Source organism: Manacus vitellinus, unplaced genomic scaffold (genome assembly GCF_001715985.3).
Source record: "Manacus vitellinus isolate BGI_N305 unplaced genomic scaffold, ASM171598v3 scaffold_111_pilon, whole genome shotgun sequence".
NCBI lineage: Eukaryota > Metazoa > Chordata > Aves > Passeriformes > Pipridae > Manacus > Manacus vitellinus.
This window is the reverse complement of record NW_021938850.1, coordinates 238,470-263,256: the sequence shown is the minus strand read 5'-3', so window position 1 is coordinate 263,256 and position 24,787 is coordinate 238,470. Positions and strand designations below refer to the sequence as shown.

The 24,787-nt window shown below is 41.8% G+C and overlaps 1 protein-coding gene across 6 annotated transcripts in view; it reads left to right on the top strand.

Moving 5' to 3' along the window:
• The window catches only part of LOC103764022 (Kv channel-interacting protein 1), a 476,628-nt gene that overhangs the window by 419,815 nt on the left and 32,026 nt on the right, over positions 1-24,787 (top strand). The window contains exon 1 of one of the 6 annotated variants that reach the window (XM_008930873.2): positions 652-829. The exons of the other annotated variants lie outside the window; for them this stretch is intronic. Within the exon in view, the coding sequence (XP_008929121.2) occupies positions 721-829 (109 nt within the window). The 5' untranslated portion in view covers positions 652-720. Of the gene's footprint in view, positions 1-651; positions 830-24,787 lie in introns of those variants that run through there. 6 annotated transcript variants of the gene reach the window in all.

Sequence of the window (24,787 nt, the reverse complement as noted above, 5' to 3'; positions counted from 1 at the left end):
CTGCAAGGGGGGCTTGTTCCAGCCAGCAGCGGCCCACTCCAGTGGTGGGTACTTGTGAAATGCCAGTGGGTGCACTGCTTGCTGTCCAGCAGACAACCCAGGGGAACTGTGGGCAGCTGTTGCTTACAGAAAGAATTACTCTGGAGGTCCTGGGCTCTGTGTGGGCACAGACGTGGATGTGGGAAGCGTGCTTGTGTATGTCCCAGCATGTCATGGGTGAGGCATTTAGAAAAGGAAAGCCCTTTCCTCCCCTACAATGTCCCATATTCTCTTATGCAGTACAGAAGAGGCATTGACAAAAAGCACCTGCATTGGCAGAATTACTGAGAAAATCTCAGATGTAAAAGTTGACTGGTATCACAGGTATTTAAAAAAAAAATAAAATTGTGTGAGATGTTGCTGAGGTTAGCAGCACAGTGCTCAATTGTTCAGGGGCAGAGCAAACTCCTGAGAGAATTGCCCTGAGGTGAAAGAAAATAAAAACATAGGTTATGGTTAAATGCAGAAATTGCTCGCATGTTCAAAAAAAAAAAAAAAGGCAAGTGAGAGAGGAGGGGGGAGAGGTTGGGAAAGAAAGGGAATGAGAGAGGGGGAGAGGAGAATGTGCTGTGCACTTAGCTGAGCAGCTGGAAGGAAGGCTTCAAACAGGATTTCTCAGCTTCTGATGTCTGGCAGTTGTTTGCAGTCACACCAGTAGGTATCCGTGTGGTGCCTGAAAAGATGTGGACTAAAGGCGAGTCGGAGGGACTCCAGACTTTAGGGATTGTAGTGGTGGTGTGCTCTTCTCTGAAACTTTTCCACTACCTCGGGCTAATTGACTTGTCAGATGGTAAGAGAACACAAGTTTTCCAGCTCCTGTTTACTTTTGTTTAAACCCGTTTGAGTGTAGCCACCGTAGGCAGGAGATGGCTGTGGGAGGAAGGTGGTGTCTGTCAGTGCATTGATTCTCAGTGTGGGCTTCATCTTTATTAAGAATCATAAAGGCTGCAAAGAGGGAATTCTATTTTATGCTTTGCTGAGGACTTTTGTTTGCTTTTGATATATTAGAGAAAATCTGAAGCTGTGATGTGTTTTGCCTTGTGTATTATTTTATCAAGTTTTCTTAATTATTGTTCTTATTGTTAATTCTTTCTCTCTCTTAGTACCTGGAAAAAGGAAAGGCCCTCTTGGGATAATGGAAGCACAGCTGATAATTAGGTGTATGATTTCAGGTGGCTACCTAAAGTGGGTTTTTTGTGATATTTGCAGATTAAAGATGCGATGGATTGAATGTAAACAAAAAAAGGTGAACAAAAAATGTAATTGCTATTCCAGACAGTTCAGCAAAATAATCTAAGGAGAAATATTTCTGTTTTCACCCATTGGAGGGGAAGATTTGGTCTTTCTTTGACTTACCAACGTATTAACTTTTTTTCTTAAAGGTTTTTCTGGATAAGTAAAGCGTATGGGTTTTAACAAGTAAGCGAGCCTTAGGGCTTATATTATCCTTTCAAAAGGGGATGTAGGTATCACTGAATTTTGAAGGAAAATAACTCCTTGATGATGCAAATGAGGTATTTCTTTAAAACAAAGGGGTCCCCAAGTCATCGATTGTATTCTTTCTTCCATCACTGTATCATGTTTATCTAGCAAGGAAAATAGCAATAATTAAATACTAGCATAAACACCCATGTCACTTTGTTCAGCTATTATCTTCAAAATATGGTTTAGCAAAGGCTGGCAAAAGATTGAATAAAAGTAAAGAAAATTTATGTATTAAATCTGTTTTACTGGATAATGTTAAAGTCAAGAAAAGCAGATGGAATTTTAACCCTGCTACAGTAAAATCAGTGCTGTCATGTAATCCTAGAAATCCTCCTGCAGAATTAGGAACAAATATGAAAAATGGCCTAATTAAGAGTTATTTATACTAAGAGAAGGTGTAAATTGGCATGTATTTGTTACCACATGAATTTTTATATTCCTTATTACAAAATGAATATCTCAGGAGCTTTTCGTTTACTCCTAGAATGTCACTGGAGTTCAATTACATAATTACAAATAAATTAAGGTCTCTGACAATGACAACTAATTTCAAATAATGGCAGCAGAAATTCTCACCTTAAAAATAAGCTGTCAAGTCAAATGCTGAGGCATTTGCATTACTATTGCATTTGCTTTGCATTAACTGCATGAACATTTTTATACCTCCTTTCCAGAATTAATTACTATCATTCCAGTATCTGTTGTTTCTGAAGCAATTACCTTTTCCAGAAGAGTCTCCCCAGTGTTTTCCCAGCAAAGTCAAGTATGTGTCAGGTGAGAAAGTTGTCTGTGCAAAGGTGAAAGGAGCAAACGGGAGCAAATAGCCCTGTGTTCCTGGAGCAGCTCTGCCTGTGCTGGTTTGCACAGTGGTCAGTGCCTGCTCGGTCTGTGCAGGCAGGAGGGATGGCATTTACCTCACTGGAAGGGACCTCTGTCACAATTACTGATACACAGAGTTCAGATTGCATGACAGGATATAGGAGCACAGTGCTAGAAACCTGTTCAGCTCTGGATAATTTTTATTGGAATTCTGTTTTTCTGGCTGCAAAATAGTTCACTTGGAGACCAAGATATTTTTATTTGTTACTTATTATATGAGCTTGTGTTTTTCCTTTTGACTCTGTTCCTTTGCTAAGAATTACTTATATGTGTAATTAGAACATTAATGTAACATGGGTGGTTGTTGATGTATTGCAATACAGATTTCAGTAACTTAGAAGCCTTTAAAGGTGACATTAAGTTGTCTTCTTTGATATGTTTGTACAATGGGTGCTTATATTGCAATGTAATATTTCTAACATCTTTATATTCACTACAAATGATCACTACTTTCACTTATAAATGTCTAGAAATTCCAGATACTTTCTCATAGCTGTGTGAAATAACACTAAAATAAGACACTGAAATTGGCTATATATATATTCCTTTTTAGAACTATTCTCTTCTAAAGATGGAGCAGGCTTACTTGAAATGTTCCTTTGTTCTGTTTAAAGAAAAAAACCCAAAACCTAAGGAACAACAGCAACAACAACAAAATCAAAAAACCACACACAGGAAAAACCCCAAACCTGAGTGTTGATTCTTCATTAGTCTAGCACAGGAAATAATTATTATGGAGAGGGGACTAGTGTAGACAGTAATTTGGAAAATATGAAGTTTTGGCCTTTGCTGCAGGTGAATGCAGGTGTTTGCTCAGTTCCACCCTCTTAGCTGTGTTCGAGAGGTGAGGTATCGTTCAGGTGTTTGACTGGAAATGGTTGAAACCAGAGACATTAGTGGAAATTTTCATCTCTGAGCACAACCTAAAGTTGTTGAGCATTTTTAATAAAAGATTTAAGAATAGGAAAGAATTTTCCTTTTATTTTCTGATTTCTTTAGTTCCCTTTTCTATGCAGGTAGAACAAGTCTATGATCCCCTATAACTCTGCCACATAGAAGAGTTCCAGTAAGATCAGACCTTGGTCAGTTTTGCTTTTGTTTTCCAAATTCTTCATTAAAATGTTCCCATTTGCTTCAAACTGGGGGAAGCAGGGGAGGGGAGTGTCTGGATGTAGTTAAGAGGCAAAATCTGCTAAAAAAGAAACATTCTGCAAAGTTTGGGGCAGTGTTTTGTGACCATAATAGATGAAGAAATGTTGATGACCTGTTGCTTTATGCTGCTCTCGCTGTTGTAGCTGTTGGGTTTGGTGTTTGTTGGCTGTGTCCTTGCTACCTCTGTGCTTGGACAGACCTGTTGTCATCCCCTTGGACTGGTTCCCAGCTCCTAAAACTACACACAACCACAGCTAAAAGGGTGGTCTGGGAGCTGAAGAATGTTTTTCTTCAGTGCTAGAGTGCTTTCACAATTATATGTATTACCTATAATTTGGGGAAACATCCGATGAAACCTTGAACTAACTTACAGTTGGAGACCAAAAACCCTCTGTAAATGAGAGTAAATTCTGTCTGTACTTTTTTTTTATGATTTTGGCTTTAACTCAACTTCTTTGCAGAGCATCCGTCCATTCTGCAGGTACCCTTGAAGCATTCATAAATCATGCTACCTCAAATTAGAGGCATTCAGAGCAAATATGAATTGTGCTTTTGGGAGAGTATTGATTTGGTAAGATCTGTGGCAGGGTACAAACCCCTGAAAATAAGTAGAGCAAAATATACCATCAAGCACATTGTTGGAGATTTAGATTTTTAATCCTTAGTTATACTCACTTATTTTATGACAGAAGATTAGAAGCAGATGCTAAAATATTTTTTTTGATCGAATAAATGCATTTACAAATCACCTATCTCAGATGCCTTGGAGGTTGTTACTGTACGTGTCTACATAATTCAGTGGTATGTCAGGGATTTTCTGCCTACTGGTAGATTTGCACTGCCACAGGGAGAAATAATTTTAATATGATTGCCAATGGAGACAGGGTCTTAAAGCCAGATCCCTGTAACTGCACTGGTGTAAGTGCTTCCAGGTCTTTCTCAATGCACCTGTTTCCACATGATGTTATATGAAGAGAGAACACAGACATTCAAGGTATGTATATACACCTTAAGGGTGTATCAAGTACCCCTTAAGGCAGACAGACCTCAGGCCTGGAAGCTTGCTCCTCATCATGCCTTAACTCAGCAGCAGCTCAGTTCAGAACAAAACCAGCTGAGTCCTGCAGCAGGAACTCTGCCCAGTTCTGGTCCCAAGGAACCACAAAGTGGGAGGATGTATAGTCTGGAGCCTCAAACTGTGCTGTCACGGCCTGTGGGACTATTGCAAGTGCTGGGGGCTGGGAATAGCCAGAGGCAAATCAAACCTGATACTGATCTGACTCATGAGGTACTGTGTGGTTTTAAGTAACAATACATAAAGGTTGAAGCCTCTGAAGAGAGGTCCCTTCTGCACAAGGGGCAAACCAGTGCTTCTGCTCCCTGAGCCCAGCTTTACGAAGATATTTACTGCCCAGATGCTACAGATACAACCTAACCTGCAGTGAAATCTATATTCTGGCTCATTCTCTTAATTTGATATGATATTGATTAATCCAAATGTGGAATAGGTATATTCTTATCCAAAAGCTCTTGTGAGAGCATGTTCTTTCATGTAGCTTTAGATGGGAACTTCAGACCCCCCCTAGAGAGTGGGAAATTAGGAGATGTTTGAGCAGACTAAAAACTTCACTCTGTGAAGGTGCTCAGCTATGAGGTAATAGGGACCAAAAATGCTAGTTTCAGCCCATTACTGCTGTATGGTGCAGACGTTGTATTAAAGCTTCATCAGCACATATCTTTACATCTCCCACAGTAATTTCACTTCAATTATGCTAATCCTTGTACAGATTTTTCTTCATCCAAGGCAGAAATCATGGGTTTTTTCTGCTACCACAACCTGTTCAGAGGCAGAGTGGGTGTGAAGCTCTGCTAACAGCTAGGGATAACTTCAGGCCCCCATGAAGCAGTGTGGGCAGCTGGTGTGCAGGAACTTGTGAAGTGCCTCAGCAGTGCCAGTACTGGCAGGGGTTGGAGCAGTTCACAAATACAAGAGTCCAGTTCCTTTCCCTGCTATGCTAATTCCTCCACTTATTATATTCATGCAATTATTTTCACATCATAGGGAAGATTAGAGTAACTGTTATTCATACTCTCCAAAGCGAACTGAATCAACATTTTGAACTACAGTTCTTACTGCAACTATTAAATCCCATCATCTCCACTAAATCTCTTGTTTTTTGTGGTCTGAATGAGTTTATGCAATTTTTTAAAAAACCCAAACAAACAACAAACCTGTGGTAGATTATCAATTTCAGAAACATTTTTTGTTTGTTTGTTTGTCTGTTTGTTTCGGAGGGAGTTTTTAGTAAGTTTTGTTTTCATGGGGTTTTTTAGTCCAGGAATGTGTTATGGTAACATTGTGTTCATAGGTTCATGCTTGCATAGGTGCACCACACTTTCACTGTTTGGCTCATTTAGACACATTGGTACCTTAAAAGACAAAGCCCCACATTACAAAGGGAAACAGTCAGATAAATGTTGTGCAACCAGAATTAACTTGAGGATTCCTGTGTTTTGGCATCTTGTCTGTGCATAGGTTTTTGTCCATGTAAATTTGGGAAGTGCATTTTATGCACTTGTGATGTAATTCTATTTAGCTTTATAGAAGGTATTTCAACTAATTATTACAGTGTTCCTGTAATGAGATCCTGAATTTATTGCAGCACTTTGAGCTTTCAGGGTTTCCTCTCACACGATCAGACAGACCCCATACTGTCACAAAGCCTGTTCCAGAGGCTTCTAAAGATTGGTAGCCCTGATACAGTCTAAGCCATTGGTTCCCAATTGGAGATGAAGTGAATTTTGTTTGCTGCCTACCATCTGATTTCTCAGGCCCAGTGGCATTTGCTAGTGCTTAAGGAGTCTCTCTAGATTAGCTTCTGACAGCTGCTTCTAATGTTCTGTGGCTTTTCTCTCAGCTTTGGCTCTGCTAAGGAGGGGGAGAGGTTTTGACATTGTAGATTAATTGCAGTCATTTGACTCCCCAAGGAACTTAATTTGAGTTGTTCATGCCATTGTTTGTCTTAACACTGAAACTTTTAGTGTCCTGCACTCTTTCAGACAGACAATTCAAACCTGTTAATTCAGGGTTTGTTCCAGCAGCAGACGTTCTGCCTCATCCTGATGTTTATCACAGTTGCTCCACTGCTAACCTTTCTCTTGAAATAGTATTTTTGTATTCATTCATATTCCTGTAGTAAAGCTTCCCATGTTTCAAACTCTGCCCTGTGTCCCTTTGTGTCTGTGTAAAACTGCCTCGTGTGTTTGCACATGTGCATACCAATTCTTATTTTTCTTGTGGCTTAGCAACTTACCTCTGTTCTTCACGACAGTTCCCTGGCTTTCAGATTTAATCTGCATGTATATATGCTGTTTCCATTGCTACTGCAGCTACTGCTGTGCCTCCTTTTGAACCCTTGTTAGGGCTTTGTCCCTCGGTGCCCTTGCAGTGTCATCAGGGTTGAGGAGCTCTCAAGCCCAGTGTTCTATGGCAGCAGGGCACAGCCCTTCAGGGAGCAAACCTGTGTGCTCTGGTTCTGTTCATCTGAAATACTCCCCTGTCTTTTATGCTTCATCATGTTGCAGTCCCTCTTTTTTTATCAAGCAATTCTACATGTTACTGCTCTACAGAACTCTGACAGGACCTGAGGTTCTGCTCTTTTAGTCCTTCTGCCCTTGGGCAATCCCACCCTCCCAGCTTAGTGCTAAAACCTGCTCTTTTTGCTTACTTGAATTTCTGTGTTCAAGCAAGAGCAACACAAACCAGCTGTATAAAAAGGGTAACATATAACTTGCTAACTGGTCCTCTTTCCCACATAGGCTTTCTCGAACATTTACTTCATCTTTAGCACATAGTCTACTCCAGGGACTTCCCTGCAAGTGCTCAGTGTCTCCTTGCTTACTTTGATTAGTGCTTTCCTGCTTAAACAATCCAGAGCTTGTTTATAAAGAGGTAGAATTAATAGGCCTTTTCTAGCTCTGTTAATGCTCATGTTATCTATCTGTCACTCTAGAGGGGATAGTGCACTATCAGATAAGTACTCGGAATGGATAGTGGCAGATTATCATGTCTCCTAAACCCTCTCAGCAGATGCAGACCTTTATAAAGAAGATGAAATCTATTGCCAAAAGTTGTAACCTTTCTACAGAGAGAATCATATCTTCCCAATTCCCAAGTGGCAGTCTTGCATTTTCTATCTTTTGTAAAAGGAAGAGAGAGCAAAACAATAACCTGTAATACAGATGCTGAGTTAAGGACTAGTAGCTTCTTCCTTCTGTACTAATTGATGCAAAGAAATAGATAGAAAACAGTTAACGTTTTGCAGCAATTCAGTAAAAACTGATTTCAGGAATATTCAATAATGTCAAAACTTTGAAATTTGAATGGTTGCTATCTAACCAATTTCTTGATTGAGACATAGAAATTTAGTTACTTAAAAGCATTTACTTTCCAAATTCAAGGTTATCATCAGTAGCTACAGAATCCCACAAGCACCCCATAACTTGCACAGGCACAAAACTGAAAGTCTGTTTGAGAGATTAAACTCACCTGGCCAAAGCCAAAGCTGTAGTTTTTAACTGTTGTTTTCAGAAACAATCCCTTATGGAAAAAGGATGTAAGTGTTTCATAAAATTATGGGGAAGTAGATCTGGAAGGTGAAGAGGTCTGCTAGTCCATCCTGTCTCAAAGCAGGGTTGTACCTGTCTGTGTCAACACAGCAAACTTATTATTTTGTCTTCACCTAAGGATAGGGAGAACAGAAGAGTTACTTTTATCTTTGTAGAAGCTTTTTAAAGACTTATGTTTTTTCAGATTCTTTTTTGCTAGTCTAAATAACTCTAATTCTTTTGGTCTTAGCTTGTTTGTTATGTAATTTAGCCACTGATCATTTTCATAGCTTTTACCCTAAGTATTTGTAGACATCATTGTTGAAACTCTGACTTGACCCCACTGACCACTGTAGGAGGTTAATTCACGTGGCTGGCAAAGCCTATTCTTGTCTTCTGGGCAAGTGCTTGTTGTCTTTGGAGGAGTGTGGATGTGCAGACAGACTGGGAAATGAGGTACTGGAGTGCCAAGGGAAGGGACCTGGGGGTCCTGGTCAACAGAAAGTTGAATATGAGTCAGCAGTGCCCTGGCAGCCAGGAGGGCCAACCCTGTCCTGGGGGCATCAGGGAGGCCATTGTCCTGCTCTGCTCTACCCTAGGGTGGCTTCACCTCAATATTGGGGCAGTTTGGGGAGGACACAATGGAAGGAAGGGATTGAGCCATTGGAGAGTGTCCAAAGGAGGGACATGGAGATGGGGAAGGGCCTTGATTTGAAGGCGTGTGAGGACACTGAGGGCACTTGGTGTGTTCAGCTGGAGGAGACTGAAGGGAGACCTCACTGCAGTTCCAACTGCCTGGGCAGGGGCAGAGGAGGGGCAGGGACTGAGCTCTGCTCTGGGGGGAGCAGGGACAGCACCCAGGGAATGGCTGGAGCTGTGTCAGGGCAGGGTCAGGTTGGATCTCAGCAAAAGGTTCTTCCCCCAGAGGGTGGTTGGGCACTGCCCAGGCTCCCCAGGGCAGTGGGCACAGCCCCAAGGCTGCCAGAGCTCCAGGAGGGTTTGGCTGATCCTCTGGGGCACAGGGGGTGACTTGGGGATGGGCCTCTGCAGGGTCAGGAGTTGGACACTATGATCCTTGTGGGTCCCTTCAAACTCAGAATATTCTGTACTTCTGTGATTTGTCTTTACTGAAATCCATCAGCAGGAATCTTCAGGCCTTTTCCTCAAATTTGTGAAGGTCTCCTGCAGTCCTTTCCATTGTGGTGATACCTGTGTATCATCCAGCTTGATAATAAACACTGACCATGACTAGACCCAGGAAGGCCCTCAGTGGAGTTGTGCTTGATCCCTCCTGTTGTTTTGTTGATGAACCACAGAGAGCTGCCCTCAGAATACCTATCAAGCCAGTTTTTATCTAACTCATGGCAGTTTCATAGACCATTCTTTTCTGCAGCTTCCAGAGGTGAATGATATGTGAGACAGGGCCAAAAAGTATTACTTGGATGGAGATGTAATGCATTCTCTGTTTCTCTCCTCCACACAAGGATGATCTCTATCAATTCAGCTGGATTCTCTAGCATTCTGGCAATTCAGTGACCCATACTTGTAAGCATGCATCATTGGTTGTTCCAGTGTTTCACAAGAACTGAAGTGAAAGGCAAAAAAGTTGTATAGTCCTGTATCCCGTATCCTTCCCTCTCCTTTAGCTGTTTCTTCCTTACAGGATAAAATAGAAGGGCATGTTTTTGGTCTCCCAGGTTCATGAAGGTAGGGAAAACACAAGTGATCACCAGTCCTGGAAAACTAGGAAGGAAAACAGGATCCGAATATCGTGGGAGACATCCCACACAACCCTGTATTTTGGACTGTCTTTTAGAGGTTCTGGCTGAGGTACTGTTCTCTTCTTCCCCTTCTCTTTTTGTGTGGTGCAAAGTGGTTGGTGCAGTGTCACCTCCCCACAGGCACCACTTGGCAGTACAGGAGCAGCTGCTTCAGACTTCAGACTCGCTGGTTTGTGTTGTACAGTGAGGCACTAATGCTCTGTAAGGAATTTGAAAATAGGGGGTGTCACCTGACTGACCTCTTTGGCAACAGCCTCCCCCCACCAAGTCATGTTCTTTAATTGCTGGTATAGGAGTGAGCATGACTGAATGTATAGAAGCACCTTCCATTAAATTCTGGAGCAGATGACCAAAAGAAGAAAGGGATGTGTTTGCAGTGGGATGGACAGAGTGCCAAGGGGAAGATAAAAAGTACACTAGTACGTGGAGTAGAAGTGCTTATTGTGCCTTATGCATTAGTATTTGAAGAACTTGACTGCTGAGCTGACTTAGAGGTTTGTTAATGGTTTGAAAAGTGCAAATCTTTGTAATAGTGATGAATCAGCTAGTCTTGATTAGCTATTTTGCTGTGCATAACTTCAGATGGGACTACTGGGACCTTTTTTTAAAAAACACGGTAGGCATGCAAAAATCAATATACCACAGCAAAACTTTTAACTTTTTAACACACCATATCCCAAGATTTTTGCACTTCCATTAATTCCCCATGTATATAAAAATGCAACAGTACATGAGTTTTGTAACTGTTTGTTTCTTCCTTTCCATCTTGCCTCTATCCTTTCAGACTCCCTCCTTACATCCCTCAATTTATCTGCTGGGCAGAAGGTTGTTAGAAGTGGTTAATATTCTGTACACTATCTTAAAATAAATTGAATAGAATTGGATAAAAGTCAAAGGATATCCTCAGTTTCATTTCAAGGACTTTTGTTTGGCTTCAGTTTTTTTCCAGGATAAAATACACAGATGATAAGCTGGTCTGGCATATTTCTGAGGAGGAGGAGCTAATGCTTTACCTGTTTTCTAGAGCTGCAAGAGAGACAGGACTGTAAGTGCTTCCTCAAATCCACCTTGCAAAATAGCAAGCTCCAGGTAGTCCCTTCATGTCAGGAGCACAGCTGCATGAGCCAGGATGTGATGCCAGGTGATGCACTCCATCCACATCCCATCCAACTGCACCGGGGGTAAAGGCAGCCAGTGGGGAGAAGGGTGCAGGCCTTTGGGGCCTGTAGTGCCTTCAAAGGGCTGGTTTTAAGGAAAAGCTAATGTGGGTTAAGGAAAATACATGCACAGCGTTTCCAAACTGAATAGCTGCATCGTTGAAGCTGAGTTTGTCCTTGTACAGAGCTTGTTTCTGAGAGGCTGTCAAAGCTATTCTTAATTTATAACCATGGAAGTGTTGGCTATGCAAGTTAGAGACTCCTCAAAGCTTCTGAACCTGCTTGGCAGATGTTACAGTGTCTATGATTGATTGGTACAGACCAAACTGGGTACACTTGATGAGTCTAGCTTTCTCTTCTCTCACTGTTTATTGTCTCTTCCCCTGCAAGACCTTTCTCTGATGTATTTTGGGATGGAAGAGCAGTTGGATGATGGGGGACTCATGCAGAATTGTACATCAGTCCCAAGCAGGTTACTTTGTTTAGCAGGGACAATGTTTCAAAAACAAGATAATCAAAAAAACAACCTGTCGCGACAGAAAGCTCTAGACACCTCAATGTGAGAATCCAGGAACTTCGTTTATTGTAGATTGACAGCAGCTTAATATACACTCTATAATAGGTTCATGAATATTACAGAGATTAAGCTCATTACTGGTACTCAGTTAGGTGGTGACATCATCTTAACTGCTTTCCATTGTTTACACAGGTGGCTCATTAAGTGTCTTTGTTTTGGTAATGCCTAGCTCCTGTTTTTCAGCTCAATTTAGAATACCCAAGGACACTGCCGCTTTCTCACGGCCCTGCTATCTCAGACTTTCTCATGGGCCTAGTCAGACTGTGTCTTATACTTTAGCAGCTCATCCATAGCCTTAGCCATGTTCATATGTCCTCGCATTTCTAACCAATCCTCTATGACAACCCACCTTCCTGAAGGTTAAAGCAGAGTTTTTAAGTGTAATCTGAAGGGATTTAATTTTCACAGAAAGATTATTTATTTTTCTTTCCAATATATTGCAGTATCACAGTGTGAACAGATGTGAAGTCAAACCTCTAACTGTCCTTATCTACTCAGAAGGGTAGATACTGTCTTGCGTGAAGCACATCTTTGCAATAAATTCAATTAAAATGTTTCGGCAAGTTACAAACACAAGTTGAAGATGTTTTAAATGAAAAGTTAAGTCTACCTGGATGCTGAGAGGTTTCACTTGCAGTGAGAGCTTGTCACATTGCAGGGAGTTGGAGTGGATGTCTGAGCCTTGAGATCATCAGAATGCAGCCATCCTCTGGCTGGTGATAATGATGAGGAAGAGGTGGACTCTTGCTGGAGTGGGTGGAGAGCACCAATGCAAGGGCAAACTTTTTAAGGAAGCCATCTCGTGACACTAAATCTGTCTAAATGCTCTCTTGCAAAATGCCTTTTGGCAGACCTGGCTTTGGGAAAGTCTTCAAAATACTTCTGAAGGGCTTGAAATGTCAACCAGTTTTGTTTGGAAGGAATTGAGATATCTGTGTTGATCCTTCCAGCTCTCAGCTGCTTCAGATGCTTTCATGTTTTGTGACACATAGACCCTGGCAGGGTCTTATCTTCCTTTCCACTGGTTATGCCATGGTATGTCACTGGTATACCATGGAGACTCCTGTGACAATACACTGTTCTTATTACAGTGCATGTTGGAGGTAACTTAGTGCGTGTACTGATGTACAATATTGTGCTCTGTCTACTTTAACATATTTCATGTGGTGACTTCCTCCTGTTCAGCAGTCATTGGAGTAGCACAATAACTCTGTCACTGAGGAAACAGTAAAATACTTTTTATCAAATCTAGAAATCTAAATGAACTAGAAGATTATATCTGCCCCAGCTTTTATGGTGTTTACCTACCTCATAATGGGGCATATAATTCCAAATGATGTCTGATAGGTGTCTTGTCTGGTTGCTGTCCTACTGGGAGACTTGCCATGAAGTCAGCCCCGTCAGTAAGGGCTGGGTAATGAAGACAAACTTCTAGCACAACTTCTGTACCTGTGAAAAGTGTTCAGGGAATTATTTGTCTGAAGCCAAAATGAAGCTTAGTTTAATTTTCTTATCATCCTATTCTGGAAACAGTTCTTTTGATAATGACTGTCAGTTTGACTGTTTTGCCATCAGTTAAGTTTTGTCAGAGTATTTCCCTTGCATCAACAGTTTTACAGAAGCAACAATAAAAAATAAAAAGGCCTGTGGAAGGCCTCCAATGTCTAATACTTTGCAGACAGAAGCTCTTCAATTCTGTTGGTGTCAAATATATTCTTCCTTTTATACTGAGCAGCAAGGCAATAATTCTGGTCTTTTTTGTGGAATTGAAACAATATATGGCTTGGAAGAGAAATGGCAGCTATGCATACTGGGACACAGGGCAAAAAGGAGCTAGTGTTTGGTTGCAGGTTAATGTATAAATTATGGAAAATTTTAGTGTGTTCTGTAACGTGGGTTAACATCATTTGCAGTATTAGCACCATTATAAACTGTTGATGGAAGGGTACAGACAGAGTGCTCCAGGATCAATATGATCAGGCAAAATGTCTACTTTATTGGGAGAAACACAGATTATATAGTGCTCATGATGCTCAGCTTCTTGTTCACACTACATTGGTTACATAAGAAAAACATACTCTGCTGTCCACTGCTAATTGGACCACAACAGGTGGTCATAGGAGATGAGAAAACTTTATTCACCTGCCAAAACTCCCCCTTGGCATCTGGCACAAGGCCTGCACCCATATTAGTGGTGCAACATTTTTTACTATCTGCACCCAGCCATGCCAAGGTAAAACACACAGAAATGCAAAGGAAATTGTTCACACAATTTTTGCCTTACGACAAACACCATTATAAACTAAGAGAGTTAATAGCACAGAAAATGGATTCTGTGTGCAAGTCTCTGCCTTTATGGACTACAGAACCCCTTTGAAAGGCAGAGTACCCACAGAGGCTTCATCCCTCTTGAATTCCATGTACCCTCTCTATTCAGGTCCAGAAATGGTGAAAGCATGAACACTGCTGCATTCCTGAGGAAAGGGGATTCCTGTGCTGGAATACCAACTTGTCATTCTGTTGCCCTTCAGACTACTGTAACAATCACAGTGTTGCTGTATAAGTGTAAAATTATGTGGTCTTAACACCTGCTTTGCATTTAATTGGCTCTAGCTGAGTCTCACTTCTACTTGTTTCTGGTTTACATTAGTCAGAAGAGTACCTGTCCCTTTGATCTTTCTTTATGCCTCATAAATTCCCATTTTCTGTTGAGAGAGGTGCTGGAGAGCATCAGCTGGGGTAGTGCTGGTCATAACCACAGTGCATCTGACACTGTGTAGTAAAGTTTGGACAAACTATCCATCTTGGTCATTTTCAAATTCTACAGCTTTCTCAACCGTTTCCCATTGATTACTGAGACAGAGTCTCCTGATGGAGAGCAACAATAAAAGACATGTTGAAGAAGGTGCTGGTAGTGGTGCAGGTTCTCTGCCTTTGCTCCAAGCATGTGAAGATCACAGTGCTCAGCACAAAGTGACGTGGGGCCCAGCACTGCTGGTCCTGTCAGGAGTGGTGCAAGTTGAAAGAGCATACTAGTGGCTGACTAAGGCATGAATACACCTTTCTGGATGCTGTTTAATGAAGTTAGTTAGCGTGAAGCCTATTTGTTTGATATGAAATCTTGGAGGAAGGATTTGGCTTAGTTCAATCAGGGATATGGGATAAAAGTTAAAGGAAAAGCACTCTCGTGACACTTTCACCTGTACGGTTTGAGGTTGTTCTCTGCACTCCTAATGTAAGTCTCTGTGTCCCTATTTTGTTTCATTCTTTTAGATTCTGGGGAAAAAGTTCTAACCAAAACAGATGTGAATAATGTTTTCTCCTTCCCTGGAGACCTACCTAGTGTCTTGCTTTTCCAAAAAGTCTAACAATTCATATTACTTCTGTGTGAGTGGTTTGAAGTCCGTCTCTTTGTGTCAACAGTCACATGTTGAACTAAATACAAATATCTGCTATTAATTATAATAAAGAATTAGGAAATTAAATGCAGATTATCTTGGAGAATGTTAGGATCCAGACAGGTCATGGTGATTAACAGATGTCATTTGCAAAAATAATCTAAATGCAGTCCTGCTTGCCACGTACTCATTGTGTTGTGCTGCAGCATCATGTCCTAAGGTTCATCACAATGCAGTGATTTCTTTGAATTTTTTTTCAAGCTCTCCTGTATTTTGAGCACCTTTATCAGCTGGGATATTACTGATGCTCATACTGTATTTTTTATTTATCTGTTGTGAAGCTGAGCAGTTTTCCACAGGGAAAGAGTGAAGGAGAAAGATTACTTCAGGAACAAAAATATAAAAACATGGAGATCCTGTCTAGTGAGTTTTGATTATTAATTTATAACTCAGCTGTGCAGAGTTTATTTTGGGGTGAAGTTTGGCAGCTTATCTTTCAGTCCTGGAAGGTGAACCTCCAGGCAAGTTCAGTACTGCAGGGCTCTGGCTGGCTGCTAAGCAGCCAAACAGGAAACCAGCAATTTGTTGAGTTTGAGTTGTATCTGCTGGTAATAGTGTATTTTGGCTTTTATAAATATACTGTGACCTGAATTTTATACAGTAAAAAGGTTGTCCTGTGCCGTGAGGGCACTGGCAGGCTGGGCACACCACGTACAGCTGCGCAGCACGGTCTGTTTGCAGAGCCTGCCTGACAAGGTAGTACAGAGGTCTGAGCTTACGGACACCCACTGTTCACCATCAGTTCAGCATGTGACACAAATAATTGTTTTTAATCAAGTGCAGAAGATTGTCCTTTATAATGTAACTGAATCTGAGTGCTGTAAATCTTTTTGAAACGTTGCATATACAGCTGTTGCACAGAGGACTTTCTATGCGTATATATTAGTTGCACCAAAGCTGTTTACTGAATGCTGAAGTTCAGATGACCAGAGCACCCACAAAAAGTAAATACAGTCGGTATCTAACAGAAAATGCACATGGTAAGACTTGTAATAACTTCTTAAAGAAAATGGCATCCCTGCCTGCCCTGCTCAGCAGGGCGAGAGTAATGCCCCACTTAAAGCTGTCTCTGTGGGCAGTCTGGAGTATACAAGTGACTGTACAGTCCCCCTAAAACAGTTTCTCAACGTGCTTTGTTTCTGCAGTCCTGCCTCTGCATTGCAAATGGAAATGATTCTGTTTCTAGATGTTACTGGAATTATTTTCCTGAATGAAGCTTTGCAAGCTGGGCTCCTTGTTTCCAAAAGGAACACGTAACTGTGAGGTTAGTTGTGCTTAAAGAGCTGACCACTTGTGTGTGTGATGACCATCAAAAGTATCTAAACTAGGAATATAATAATCTGCCACTTGGGAAGAAATCATCATCAGACATAATTGCTCTTTGTCAAGAGATACAACATTAACTAATGGGGGAAAAAAAATGTTCCTTCCAGGTATAGCTCTTAAATGTAACGATGAGAAGAAAACTTGTCTTTTGTTTTCATATGAGAACTTAGCAGAAAGAACAGATAATATTTTGTGATTTACCAAAAAAAAAAATCTTCCTTTTTCCTTTTGCTTCTACCCCCTTCTTTTTCGTATTTTTAAAGTTATGAGGCTCTTTAAACAAGTTTTATTACAGTTAATTCCTCCTTTCCTCAGGCAAGCTGCAGCTTTATGTACCAGATTTTTATTATACCCAGAAGCTTTCTGCCTGCTAATAAATAATGGTGGTAAATTTTATTTGAAATAAATATGGTTTCCCATTGCAGCAGAAAGGAAAATAAGTGGTGGAGTTTTTTTTCCCCTTGCAATACATTATAGAAGTTAAACAGTATGAAAACAGCATTCATTTTAAGGAGACATAGCCAGGTTTAAAAATAAAGTTCTTTGATTTATGCCATTAAATGTAACTTGGATCATCATTACACAAAAGGCATTTGAAATATTGCAGACAGATGTGTTTAATTTTTCATACAGCCCGTAAAGAGCAATCAGCTGTGCTTTCTGTTCCCGATGCTGCAGCGGGTTCCAGTGAGCAGGGTCAGCATCAGTGCCCTGAAAGCTGGTGAGCAGCCCTAAAGCAACATGTGCACCCACGGCAAGAGATTTGCCTTTCCCTGCAGTAGGAAGGAGAGAAGGGGAGAAACTGGAAGTGTGTGACCTGAAGCCGATCACGCGAGCTCTCCGAGAGTCCACCAGGGGTGTGAATATGCATCCTTGCACCAACCCCAGGGTGGATTCTGAGCTGGCTTTGTTCTGGTGGGATGTTAAACATTGCTTGTCTTTTTCACTGAATATTTATCATATTATCAGGGACACATTGTTATTAGCAAGTCTTAAAACAAGAGTTGTACTTCGTCTTCTCACATTATTGCTCCTTCTCACTGATGTGAAGCATCACTCCTCTCAGTACTGACTACTGACTACTGAGTCAGTGTAGTGTAGTAGTCAGTGTTTGCCTAGTTGTCTCCGTGTTTTCAAAAACTCACAAAATCCGCAGGAGAGCTACTCAAATGTGCCATGTTTTGAAATCTGGAATAATTTCACTTGGCTTAATAAATTTACAGTTGTAGGGGAAGAGATTTATTTTGACTGAAGAGCATCCTTGAGAATTTCAGGGTAAGGCTGCTCTTCTTGAAGAAATTGAGTTAGAGGCACTCATAATTGGAAAGGGATAACTATATAAATAGTCAATATAAATGGCACGTAATTAACATTACCTTAATCTGTCTTCTGTGATTCTTAAACCCACACATGGGAATCTTGAATTGAGGATGCATGTCCAAATGTATCTTAATTAAGTCCTAATTAATCTTAATGTATCTTAATTAAGTCCTAATTTAAGTTAATCCTTTCTCTCTTAAAAGGAGATTTCACACAGTGGAAAGAGTAAAACATTTAATTTTTCCGTTTTATGTCCAGCACACTTGCTGACAGCAAGTGCTGTAGCAGTGACCCCATCCAGCAGCAGGATGCCCGTGGTGCCCACAGACTGTGAGGGGCTGTGGCTGTAGCACAGTGCTGGCCTTGGTTCTGGGGGAATCTGCTGCTATGGCTGAGAACTCACCTGAGAGGGGGTGGGGGTTTTTAGGCACAAATAGTAGAAGTAGTAGAAAGAGAAGCTGCTAGATCTGCCATTAAGACCAGAGGGGCAGCGGTGCCCTGTGCCCACACCTCCAGGCTGGTCCACCCCCAGGGCAGGAGGGTGGGCTCCCAGCTGCCAGAGCAGGGCTGGCAGCACACAGACTGCAGCAGCAGAGACTCCCTTTGTGTGTCTTTGTCTAACTCTCCATTTTCCTATTATTCTGGGAATAGGCCGAAGCTTAATTAAGTTTCTTGTGGGTGATTAAAAGGGGAATTGAAATTACGAGATGAAATCTGAAGCATTCTGAAAGGGAATTTTTTTTTCTTTATTCTTGACACCTCCCATTTAAAATATTTCAGGCAAAGTATTTCTTCCTCCCTAAAACAAACAGGAGTGTGCACTTGCCCAGACTGGTAAGTAGATCCTAGACCACATCTAGATAGGTCATAGACCAGAATTTCCCACCACAGGTTGTGGGTCTTGGTTGCCTCTTCCCTTTGGTGGTGCCATGGTACCCTGATGTGAGAGCCCAGTGCAAAAAGAAAAGAACAAATGGGATCATCTGCACAGGGGTCAGCTCTGGGGTGAGTTTCCCTGTGATGGCATGTCCATCTAAACCTGTTCCTGGCACTTCTTGCTCTGTTGCAGTTTTGTTCTTATGAACTGTATTAGAGCTGCTATGTGACTTGCTTAAAACAGGATGGAAGAATCAGAATTATGAAATCTAATGCATTAAAATGTTTTTATGGCTTCTTTACGATCAACTGACTGGTAAGAACTGATAAGCACACATGTGAGCGGCACTTGCTCCAAGTGACTGGTTTCCAAATCTTGCTCTTGTTGTCAGCCATTTCCCAGTGCTCATGGGCACTGTATCTCCTCATCCTGGTTTAACATCTGTGTCGCTAAATGAAAGTAATCAGAGTCAGCATGAAAATTTAATAAGCTGCATTCTGGCATTGGTCATGTTCCTGATTGTGTATTTGTTTTCTGCCTGCACAAGTCCTTAGACATTGTCAGCCAGAACGGCTCCAGTGTTTACAAGCTCTAGTGTTTATTAGTCTCAAATCACTCTCGGTGATATTTCAAAAACAGACCAGATCTCTGAATTTGCCAGTATTTTTAGGAGAGTCATCAGAGCCAGGCCCCAGTCTGGGAAGATCTAAAACTTATGGCACTCCTCTCCCAGTCAGAAAATCAGTATGCTTCAGAAGCAGAAAGATCCTTAGACAGATTAGAGGAATTTAGATATTCTAACCTGAGCATGGTAAAGTTTTAAATAATTATATATTTTGACTTCATGGCAGTTCATCAAGTTTGTAGTTTGTTACATTTACATCATAGCAGATTGTCTTACAGTGGTTGTCCTTTTCAGGAGAAGCAGAATAAAGACAGAGAAAAATGGGAGAAAGTTTTGTACTTGTCCCAGATAACTTTTTGCAATAGGAACAAAGTTGTAACATTTCCAGCACCACTAGATGGGCCAATTTTAGTAAATTATTAAGCTATTTTCTGTTTCCTGAAACTCTCCTATCTTGCCTGCTGGGCTTTCAGCTCCTTGCCTGTTTGCTTTGCTGCCTGGCTGGGAGGTGCTGGTGGTTTGGCCCCTGCGTGGGAGTTTGGGGAGGTCTGGCTCAGTCTCACCCCTGCTCTGGTATTGTGGTGCTGGTATATTTGGTATATTGACCATAACAGTGTGATCTATTACCATGGGGTTTATCTTTTATTTCTGGGGTTCCTCACCGCTAGGTACCAATGTGTCTGGGGTTTTTTGTGTGTCTGTGTCCCCTTCAATTTTTGCTCCTCCGTGAGACACAGAAACCTATGTGAAAACTCTTTATATCTTCACACTGTGAATGTATTTCTGTTTGTTCACTCTAAAAAAGGCACAAGTGGCTTAAGGCACTTCCAGAAGGGATCTCCTTGTGGTGTTGAACCACTCAATAGTTACCTGTAGGGTTTCAGCAGGCAACTGCAGTGTGCCAAGTAAAGGGAGGGAGACCTGAACACTGGACTGAAAGGAAAGACTTAGCTGGAAGCTTTTTGCTTCCCTAAGTGCTGTCTCTTAAAGAAGAGTGTCACCTCTTGATGAAAAGAAGTCACTTTTCAGTAATTCTTAGTAAAACTCTGTCGTGGTTTGAACTCCCCAAAAATCTAATTTCCAAACTCCCCACAATTTGCCTCAATGTGAGAGAAGAACTACCAATATGGGGAAATTATATCAAAATTTATTACTAACACAATAAATACTATAATACATATATATATATACAACAAACCTAACTATCTCTCCTATGGTAAAACAATACATATATATAGATCATCCCTCCTTCCCTCTATAAATGTCCAGAAAGAAAGAAGAAAAAGTCTTTTCCACTTTCAGGGTAGCACAGTCTCTCTTTTATTTTCGAGGCAGTAGTTTTGATTTGTCGTAGCTGGAAAATCTCTCTCTCTCTCTCTCTTCATTAGAATGCAGGGGTTTCTATTTCACCCCTTCTTGGCCCCTCAGCTCCAACCGAAGGTCTCTCTCCCGTGGACTGCAAAAGCAGGGACAAAGCTTGCTTCACTGCGGTCATATCATTAAGTGCAAGGCATTCCGTGAAAGTCCCTTTCCTCCAGGGGTCAAGTTCACTTCTTGCCCCAAGCGTTCTAACAGAGCTCCTCTGCTCTGTTTCAGCTGCAAATGTGGCAGGGGAGGGGCACTTCCCCCCGCATTCCTTGGTCTGACCATCCTGGTCCAGCTCACAGGACGTCTCCGAGCTCTCAGCTCCTCTCTCTAGCTGCTGCTGCATTTCAGAACTCCCTAAAAGTTTGGAAGCCCACCTCTCCTTTCCAAGGAGGTCTCAGGGTTTTGGGAAAGTAATTCAGTCTTACCCCAAAACAGTCTCTGCTGGGTTTTCTTTGCTCTGTTGCTGGCTCTCTCTCTCTGCAGCACATCTCTGCATCTTGCAACCTGGCTCTATGCCATGTTGCTGCTTGCTGGCTATCTTCTTGGCTTTCAGCCACAGCTCTCCACTCAGCGCTGCCTCTGCCGCCATCTCAGCATCTTCTGCTGCCCATTCACAGTGGAGAACCTCCCCCAGCCTTTGGCCACGGCACCCGGTTCAGTTTTAACACTACACCAGGTCTCCCATAGTCCCGGCCGAGGGTTGGGGGCCTTGGCCCCTCTCTCTAACACATGGTGTCTCAAGCCATGGCTGCCTCTCCTTCCAGCTGCCTACCAGGTCTCCTTTTCCAGTCTGTGTAATATTTAGTTTCGCAAGGGCAGCCTGATTGGCTCAACACCAAGAACACCACCCCCTGGGGTTAAGTACTTTCCAATTCCAGGGGTAAAGCTTTTTCAAACTAAGACAAACTCCCATCTCATTCTTAGGGGAGACATTTTAAATGGTCTTCTACTAACTCTCTTAACACTTAAAACTGAATCAGAATGCTCCAGTGAGATTTGCTCTGCCCCCATATAACCTTGCTGTTCCTGTGCCTCTGGACTGACTGGTCTTTGCAGAGCCTTGGGAGTCCTTGGGAAGAGTGAGTGTGAGATACTGCTCTGGACCACTGCCTCTCTGGAGAGTCGGTAAGAGTTGATTCAAAGAAGAAACAGCCTGCCCTCATGAATAGATCAATAGAAAGGAGGAACACTAACTAGGTGAGAATGCTGCTGAAATCTGTTCAGAGGGCATGCTCTGCTAGCCTGTGAAGTGCCTAGACTGCAGTTTTTTTGAATACTAATTTATTTTTTTTCCAGTCTGTGTTGTTACTTGGCTTTAGTTCTGCTGCCAGTTTGCACAGCAAAGGGTTCTTCCTAGCTGGAGTTCAGCACCTGCCTGAGATCTAGAGAGAGCCTGACCCTGCAGCACAGAAACAGCTTTAATGTGAGTTCCCTCACAGAGCCCGAGCAGGTGACAGTTCTGGAAAAGGAGCACACCTAGACACAGAACTAATGTGCCTATATTGTGACTGCTCATCTCTTTTTTGGAAATCACCCCGGGTTGCTCAGTTTGCTCTAGGAAATACCAAAGTCAACTCAGGACAACTGGTGGCGTTGCCTTTGGAAAGAAGACTAATGAGCACATTGCATATTGGTTCATAGCTGTTCCCTGAGCTTCCCTGTGCCTTTCTGAGGCTGATGCTGGTAAGGCAGACAAATGTTCTCTACTCTCTGCTAGCTGGAGGTTTCCCTGTTGTACCAGCCCCAAGTCTCATTCCTTTTGGTGATTACACTTTTCCATGTGACTGATTCATGGCTCGTGTTTATAAAGCATTGTGATGGAGCATGGCATAAAATGTGACTGCTTCCCTGCTTGGGAAGCCACATGTCCCCTTTTCTGGATAAGCAATGGATGTGTAGGTGTGCTCATACAACAACAGCCCTGTTAAACCTGATTTGTTATACTAGAGTCAAAAGAAAGCTCAACAGCATGTACTGCCAGTAGCTCTGGGAATATGGTGAAAGAATCTGGTGGACCTTCTTCAGATAAGTCACTAATTTAATGTTTATTTAATCAAGTGCATGCTAGCCATCAGTTCTTCCTGTTGGGCACCTTTCAGCCTGTCACTCTGTTACTCTTGGCTGCACTCCTTAGATTGCTGTTTGAAGTGTGTGGAGTGGTTTAGACACAAATACTATACTTTAAACACTGTGTAAATACCAACCTAAAAAAAAATGCATGTTTTGAGTGTTTGCTGTGACTAGAGTGGGGAGCACAGAACCAAAGCAAAAGTCAGGCCCATGTGTAACATGGGAGACGTGTTAACTGAGAGCTAATAAAGTTGAAGGAACTTGCAGGGAGCACGGGGAAAGCATGTCTGGATGTAATAAGCATTATTATTCCCATTTTACTGTTGAGGCTTTTGTGCTGGAAAGATGCAGAGGGGTAAGTCATTTCTGTAGTGGGGTTGGAAATGGACTCATAAGCAGCTGAGTGCTGTGAATGGCACTCCTGGCTCCAGTGTGTTCCTGCGAGCAGATAACGCTGCGGAAGTGTCGGTGCTCCGGTCTCGGAGGCTGCAAGGAACTGTCGGTGGTAGCGGACAAGAAAACTCTGCAGCTGTGGTGCAGTTCATGTTAGACATTCCTCTTTTCAGATACCTGGGCTCTGCAGTCCAAGACCTGCTAAGGATGTAAGAACTGATTTGCATAAGCCATTTTGTGTTTCTAGCAAAATATTGCAAGTTCGGCAAAACACCCCTTTCAGGGGAATGGTGTATTCTAATGTTTGTTTCTTTGAATCCCCTGAAGGGAAATGACTGATTGTGAATTCTGCTGAGAGGCCATTAATGTGCTAGAAGGATTTTCTTGCTGGACTTGAGGTTTTCTGCATCTGGCATATGAGAAGGAGCAGAGAGTTGGGTTTTGGGGCCCAGGTTTTCAGGAGATTTGGAAAAACATTTTGTACTGCGTCCTATTGTAATCCTACAATTTAATTGTAGCCAGGACTAATAAGTGCACTAAGTGCAACTTAGTGTTTGAAAAGGTTTGATTGTGAGTGCTTGTCCTTGGATTGACAGTTCAGACAGGCTTTTCCAGGGTGTCTATGGATATAGAATTGTGTTTAAAAGAGAGTAGAGTATCTTTTTTTCTGTGAAGTTGACTATTGATGTTTTTTAAAAAAATTGTATGAAGTAAAGCTTGGATTGCTGTTGGAACAGCTAAAGAATTTCTGGAAAACAGCAGAATACATCCCAAACCACAAAGCAGTGTTGGTGGTAGTTTGGACACAACTCTAGGCAGTGCCTCTGCTCAGACTCCAGCCCAGACCTGACCTCCTGAGGTTGAGCACGATGTGGGAGATTTGCAGCAGTGAACACTTGTTTTTCCAGAGCATGTGTGTGCTGCTGCACGTGGTATCTTTGTCCCTTGGCACACCCCCAGCCGGGCTACCCACCAGCAAAGGTGCTCAAGGAGATGTTCCAGGGTTTTACCGAGGAAATGAGCACATCTGTTAACTCATTAGACACTACCTACGTCCCATCCCTTAAATTAAGATTATATATGCTTGAGGGAAACAGCCTTTAACACTCCAACAAAACACAGAATCGTTCTCAGGATGTATGTCAGCCTGAACTGTCTTTCGTACAGAGACAGTAAAGCTGAATTGAAGAAGTGATGCAGAATATATTCACAATTTCATATTAACAGAGTGAAATGGAACATGCTGCCAGGTTCCATGGCCTGTAAAATCCATGTATGGCAGAAAATATATTTGTTTAACAAACATGCAAAATTATTCAACCATATAAAAAGTTGTATGTAAATATTTTTCACTTTTTATTTCATTGCAGTTCAGAATTGGTGTGTTACCAAATGGCATTTCAATGTCTTGCTTCACTGTTAAGTGATGTACTGTGTTTCTTACAAAGCACAAAACTGAAGAGTATGGTTCTCACTCTGCAGTGTGAGGAGTGTAACATGATGCTTTATTTGTGGTGTATAAATTGCTGTATTATGACAATGTAAGGAAATGTGATATTTAAACAGTTAGGAGTAATACTGAGAAATGCTCACACTGTGTTATTCAAAAGTGAGTAAGGTTAAAGTGTACAAAAAAAAAAAGGCAGTTCTTCCTGAGAGGTCTGGAGGAGGA